This window comes from Atractosteus spatula, chromosome 11 (genome assembly GCF_055471065.1).
Source record: "Atractosteus spatula isolate fAtrSpa1 chromosome 11, fAtrSpa1.hap1, whole genome shotgun sequence".
Taxonomy (NCBI): Eukaryota; Metazoa; Chordata; class Actinopteri; order Semionotiformes; family Lepisosteidae; genus Atractosteus; species Atractosteus spatula.
Genome location: NC_142716.1, coordinates 49,570,754 through 49,577,459, shown reverse-complemented (window position 1 = coordinate 49,577,459; position 6,706 = coordinate 49,570,754). Strand labels below are relative to the sequence as shown.

At 53.3% G+C, this 6,706-nt stretch overlaps 1 protein-coding gene across 1 annotated transcript in view; it reads left to right on the top strand.

Annotated features, from left to right (window-relative positions):
• Positions 1-2,330: 2,330 nt before the first annotated feature.
• Positions 2,331-6,706, top strand: part of rhbdl3 (rhomboid, veinlet-like 3 (Drosophila)) — a 30,965-nt gene continuing 26,589 nt past the window's right edge. The window contains exons 1-2 of the mRNA XM_088927807.1: positions 2,331-2,586; positions 3,304-3,327. Of these exons, the coding sequence (XP_088783933.1) occupies positions 2,470-2,586; positions 3,304-3,327 (141 nt within the window). The 5' untranslated portion in view covers positions 2,331-2,469. The remainder of the gene's footprint in view (positions 2,587-3,303; positions 3,328-6,706) is intronic.

Sequence of the window (6,706 nt, the reverse complement as noted above, 5' to 3'; positions counted from 1 at the left end):
GCTGATTTCCTGTTAATGGATAACAACCAAAACATCATTGAAAAACTGCGTGTATTAAGAAAACATTAAAAGGTGTCTGGAGACAGGTGTGACTGTCAGCTCCACATCTGGAGACAGGTGTGACTGTCAGCTTCACATCTGGAGACAGGTGTGACACTCGGCTCCACTCCCAGAGAGGAAAGTGTAATTCACTGAGGTTCACATGTGCAGGCTGGTGCTGTGTTGCATGTCAGGGTAGAAATCATTTTTAGATGGGGCCAGTCCACAGGGCAACTGTCTAGAAGATTTTATATGTTTTCTTAACCTTAATTTCATTTAAGTCTTAAATGAACTAATCTGACCCTTTTCCTGAGGTCTTTCGCTGATGATGATTTAAAGAGACCTACACCACTGTACCTTTAAAGAAAAACAATTGTCCATCATTACATCGCCTGCCTTTCCCCTGGTCCAGCTCAGAGCCTGAGCACAGCTCCCTCTCTCTGCGCTCAGCAGCTACAGTACCAGTCTGCTGCCCGGACCTGACTGGCAGGACCGTCTCAGAGAGTGAGCGCTCCCAGCTCCTTTCTCTGGTGCCACACAGCTCTCCTCATCACGTCTACCGAGAGCTGCTGTTCTTCACAGGCGAGAGGGAAGGGAAAGACTGCAGTCAATAATTTCAGCCAGCTGTCATTGCGGTCTCCTGCTCTGCTCTGCAACTTGTCTTCGCGACTGTATTCGGTTCAATTGCAGGACACTCCTACAGAGGCAGAGAAAATAGAGGGAGAGGGAGAGTCCGGAGTTGCAGTAGAGGGGTGTAATGAGGGTCTGTCTCGTTGCTGTGCCCGTGCAGCCACACTGTCACATGCGAGTTACGAGCAGGGAAGCGCAGAAAGTAAAGGGTTTTCCATTCGCTGGTCTGGACACCAGTGGCTCCCAGTGCGGACACCACCTCTAATGGTGGAGTAGTAGGGGAGGAACCGGGGTTAGGGAAGAAGGGTGTCTTCTGACGACAGACCTAGGGGGAGGTGTTTTGTACCTCCAAAAATAAGACTTTGTGGGCGGCGATCGTCGTCGATCCACAAGCGAGCGGCGGTGCGGTGATGTAGCGCCAGCGAGCCGGCTGGATGCGGTCAGTTCGCGGGGAGCCGGTCTGCTCAGGACACCAAGCGCTGCCCGCAGACACGGCGGAGACAGCCGGCTGTGGCGCAGCGTCACGACGAACGACATCCCAGCAAGGTGAGGTGACGTAGCTCTTAAAATGCAAGTTTCCTCTCTGCGAAGAGTAGTATTTTGTTGTTTGAATCAGTCCCCCTTTTCCCCCCCAAGATGAATTAGCAAGGGTGTCTTAGGTTTATTTTATTGTTTTGGTCGGCAACAATGACGGCCGGAACTATCGTGTTAACGTTGTCGTTGTGATGTAATTTAATATTTTCAAGCTAAAAACTCGCTTTTCAACCGAAGGACTTCGTCGTCAGCTGGATACTTATATACAGATTGTTTCATGTTGTGAAATCTCTAGTGGACACGCAAGTCTGACCCAGAGGTTTTCTAATCCTGTTCTGTACCTATTTTCCTCTCCAATACTCCCTCTTAATTTCTGTTGCTTTGCACTTCGCCTGCTGGGCGAAGCTGGAGTTCTGGGACGCGAACGACCGCTGTTCGAGCCGGACTCTTCGGAAAGCCGACCGCAAACTATTCCGCTCTCTCGCTGCAGGAGAAGGCGTCGGAGCGGACAGGGAAGATGCGACGCGGAGGTGAGAGTCCAGAGATTTCCGCCACCTGGGGACAGACCGGACGGGGCTCGGAACCGGGATTCGTGTCCTTTCGCTCTGCCTTCGGAACCGATTCCCCGGCAGACCCCCGCGGACGATGACCCGATGGACAACGCAGTTCTAGAACGCTGATTTGGCGGTTCGGTCCGGCGAACCCCGGCTGCTGCTTGCGTGCGGTCGCCCGAACCGAGTCCGCTCGAGTCCGCTTCTGGCCCGGATGACCCGCTCGGCAGGTGACTCCGCAGCTGTGTCCTGACGAAACGAGGAATCGTCGCCCTCGGTCAGTTCTACCCGGAGGACTGCGTCGTGGGAAAAAAAACAAAACTAAATTTAACCAGAATACGTACTTTTATCTTTTCCTGCCGATGTGAGTGAGCGTTATTCACTTGGATTTTCTTCGGTTTGTGAAGTGTTACCTTGTCGTCGACTTTTTACAATTGATTTTGTATTTGGATATTTTTTTAAGCAACGCACGATGAAAGGGAAATTGAATACGGCGGACCCGGAGATGTCCCGACTGTGAATCTTGTGGAGGAGAATTTATTTTTTTCACTCGGTGGAAGTCGCTTCTTTTTTTGTTTTAGCACGATATATAGCCCTTAGGCTCTGCAGCGCTGAAGCTGGCGGCGTGAGGCTGGGAGAACTGGAATGGGAATGATCCCCGTTTCTGCCGGGTCGCCGAGAAGGGTTTAGCGCAGAGCGCCTCGGAGGCAGGGAGATGTCGGGGTGTCAGGGTCGCGGGGGGTCGTCGTCCCCCGCCGTGGCCGCCAACGCGGAAGGAGACGAAATTGAGGTGCTGGAGAGCTGCGACGTCCTCCCCACGGCCCCGGAGGAGGTAAGTGACATAAAGACTATTTAATCAGCGCGTTTGTTTACATAAAAAATTACATTCTAATGCAGCGATTTAACCCCCTCCCTTGATAATCCCAAAACTTTAGTCCCAGACGTTCCTAACGCAATTGTTTCACAGTGGATGTCCATTTCCACGCCGGTTGCCCTCCAGATTTGATCGTTGTTTTATTCCTAAATCACTGTTGCCGTAGCTGTGGAAAGCACACCTGAGGCTTCTCGCTTAACGAACCTGGCAGGTACAGCGCCCGGATTAGCCGTGTGCGTGGAGCTCGCTGAAGTCGGCAGATCCGGACCCCTCTTCGGGCGGATTTTCGAAAGCGAGATAGTGTCGGTGATGACGAATACGCGAAGTGCATGGAGAGTTTTGTTCGGAGAGCAGCCAGGCTGACTACTTTTTTGATAGAAAGCAGGATATTGTGAGTATCGTGAGATAGTTTCAGAGTGCTACGTGCTGTACGGGCCAGGCTTGTGGGTATAATGGGGGTGACTGTGCTTCAATAAGGGACATGACAAGAGGGGGTGACCGTCGGGGTCCCCCCCACCCCCTCCACACTGTCTCGTGCCCGCCTTCCAGGGGAGCGGGGGGGTGTTCCCGCGAGCCAGGTGAGGTGAGGTGTGATCGCGCACGTGGCCTTCTCTCACCCTTCTCTCTCTCCCTCTCTCCCCCCGCCCCCGGGCCTCACTCTGTACCTGGGCTCAGCACTGGAAAGCGCTTTTCGACAAGGTATGTAACCCAAGCTCTGTGTTTCGCTGGGGGGGGAATAGTTATAAAACGCTTTCTCGCATGTTTACAACAACCGGGCGTCTGTCGTAGACTCGTTCATCGGGTCTTGTAGGGATTCAGATAGCGAGCGGAGCGGGACAGGCGTTCCGGGGAAGGTTAAGCTCGTCTTTCTCCGTGGTCTGAAACAGCGAAGAGAAATAGGTTTTGTGTGTGAAATACCTCTCTCCTTGTTACCTGGTGTAGACTAGGTCACCTCTCTTTTAGTTTCCTAACTGATACTTGGTAATGATTTTTCAGTGTTAAAACGTTTTATACTCATGAGATCTAAATACCGGCGCCTGTATCACCTGCCTGCCAGTACACAAGTCCACTCCTGTAGTGATGCTGGTCTCTCTGTGTGTGTTTGTTTTCTTCTTTGGTCTGGAATCAAGGCTGTGAGGATAAACTGAATGGCAGTTAAGGGGAAGTGCAGTTGAAAACAGGGTACTCCTGAGAACAGGAGGCTCTTCTTTACACTGAGGGCGGTGGGAGTGTGGAGCGAGCTGCCCGGCCCTGTTGTTGAAGCTGTTCCCTGGTTTCTTTCAAGAAGCAGTTGGGTCAATTAGCTACGAACAGCTACCCGGACCAGCCGGGCCACACGGGCTCCTGTCGTTTCCTGGCCTGTCCTCATGACCTCCATGGCCTCATGAAATCCAGCTGCAGTGCAGTCAGACAGGTGCTGTAAAATAGACCCCTCGAAGAAGCCCCACAGCCTTTCCCCCTGTATCTCTGTGTGGGCGCCTGCTGCTCTGGAAGTGCAGGACGGATATCCAGAGAGTAAACCAGGCAGGGAAGGACTGGCTGAGTGTGCTGTGAAGCAGGAACAGTGGCGAGGAGCAGCCGGAGTCGTGATTTATCCGGCTGAAGAAATGTCGCAGATTTCGAATTCCCCCTCCCCCCCCCCCCACCAAAAAGAAATCTCAGCTTCTGGGGAGAATAGTCCCCTGCCTGGACTGATCCCAGGACGGCCCCGCACAAAGGCAATTAGAACGATATCTAATCCCATTTACAGTTGTCAGCTCTCGCTGCCAAATGGCACAAAGCAGGAGGCGGCTGACGACGCCCAGCTCTGCGGCCGGGCGACTCTGGGCAGCACCTGCTCTGCACCCCCCTCCCCCTCTCCCGGGGCCGGACAAAGGGGCCGGGGGGCTCGTGTCAGCCGGCCCTTTCAGGCGCGGTGGCCGTGGCACATGCGATTAACGACCCTGCCGAGAGGCTCTTTGTGCAGGAGCGAAGCGGGCCTCCCAGTCCCCTGCTTTGTGTGCGCCGCGCCGCTCGGGGCTCTCTCGGCGGGCTCCCCGCCCTGTCCCGGGGCATGCCGCGGTCCGGGCCCGGGTCCGAGCCTGGAGCTCCCCCAGGACAGCAGGCCCGTGCAGACCCGTGTGGCTGGAGCACAGTCTCCACGACGTGTGGGCTCTCCTTTAATTAAAACATTCATGTGTGTCGCTCGGCTCAGCCTGTCCCTGGAGATCCCCCGTTGCAGTGTAAGCGCTTTGTCGGAGCGGAAAGTGAGACAATAAAGCCGGAGCGCGGTGATTTGTAGCAGCAGTCGTGCCAGAGTGGCAGCAGCGGGCTTCAGAGAGACATTCAGATTTAATGAAGCACCACAGCCGTCTGGGGGAGAAGCCTCCTCAGGCTCGTCCACAGCAGCTGCGCAGGTCATGGATATACGGTACCAGCAAACTCGAATGGTCAACGACGACTCTATTTCAGGTGCCGCTTTGGGTGATGATTGCTGTGGCTCTGGTCTGCGGACCCCTGGCCAGTTTCTGATGTGCTCTCTGCAGGGCGGAGGGTGGCGATCACCATCATGGTGAAGACCTGCTCCACCCACACAGACTGTTTGCAGGGAGGGATCTACAGCCCTGGCCCTACGGAGCCACAGAGCAGATTTAAACAGCCCCTGAGGGCACACTTGGGTACTGTCAATTGGTATTAATTCAGCACAAGAGTGGTTTTAGTCGTGAAGTCATTCGGAGCTCTGCTGGAAGGCAGTGTGCTCTTGTGCCTTGTGTTGGCACGTCCCCATGCCACTGTGGGACACAGGCCAGCAGGACAGGCGTGTGGGTGCTGTGTGCGCTGCTGGACACCCCTGGACCATGTCAGCATGTGGAGATACTGGGGCTTGTTCATACTCCATAGCCTCCAGCCATCTATGGGCTTCAGCTGAGTGGTCCAGCTCCACTTGAACTACAGTCTCAACTGGCAGCAGCACTATAAACCCCCCTCAGTTCGGCACTGGTGCACGTGTGTGTTGCTGGCTATTAGCTTTAATGTACTCAGTGGGAGAGTGCATGTTTCCCCAGATGGCCTCAGGCGGGTCAGGAGTGCTCCAGTGAAAACTGACATGTGCCATTGGGACACCCTGGAGTTTTGGGGTCTTTACGTTTCCACCTGTTGACTGCAACCAGCTGTCTGCTTGTGTTACTGTGAGCAATGCGTGGCTCTGTGGCTCACAGTGTTTGAGAGGACTCAAAAGAAACAGACGAGGGCTGATTTTCAGTGTGTCCGAATGAAGTGCAGGACTCCTGCATCACAGTCTTGTTCCTGTCATTCGTTCTGCGGGTGTGCAGGCACCATGTACAGAGTTATGCTATATATACATACTGTATACAGTGTACATACTGTGATAAGGCTGCAGAAGGTATAACCACTGCAAGGCAATACTTTTACCAATTACAGTACATACCTTTCGGTAACGGCTCAGTCTTCTTCCGCAACAAAAGAACAGGAATTCAAATCAGCGTCGGGTTTTGATGTCGTGGATGATGGATATCAACCATATAAGGTAAACAGACATTTTTAAAATACAGTTTTGCAGTCTTTTGAAGTCTCCCATCTGTCGATTCATGTGTGGAAACGCGTGGACCTTAATCAGGGGTTCCGTATGCGGGGAGCAATTATAGTCTTACGGCTTTTCTCCTCTTCCCAAAACATTGTAATTCTCTAATTGCAAAGCTGCGCTGTGTTGTGTGAACTCTGAAAGCCAAGAGGAATGCATTGAGGCACCTACTCTTCTCAAGTTCTGTAGGAGCCGGTGAGGCTTTGTGCTCGTGTTTCCTCTGATATGTTAATTACGGCTTACTTTCCCTGTCAGCATTCGTACTGCATCGCCGCCAGACAGTGCCTGGAAGTGCTGAGACACAGAGCCTGCTGCTGGCCCAGTGCCTCTCCTGCCCACGGGGCAGGAGCAGTGTGGTGGCCTCTTGCCTGAAACCGTCAGCCTGCCTCAGGGTCTCAGATAACGGACCTCACTTCCAGTTTTGTTTTTACAGATTGGCAAGTCTTGATAAGAAAGCTGACACAGAATTCCAGAACATTCCTGAAAACCTTTATTTGA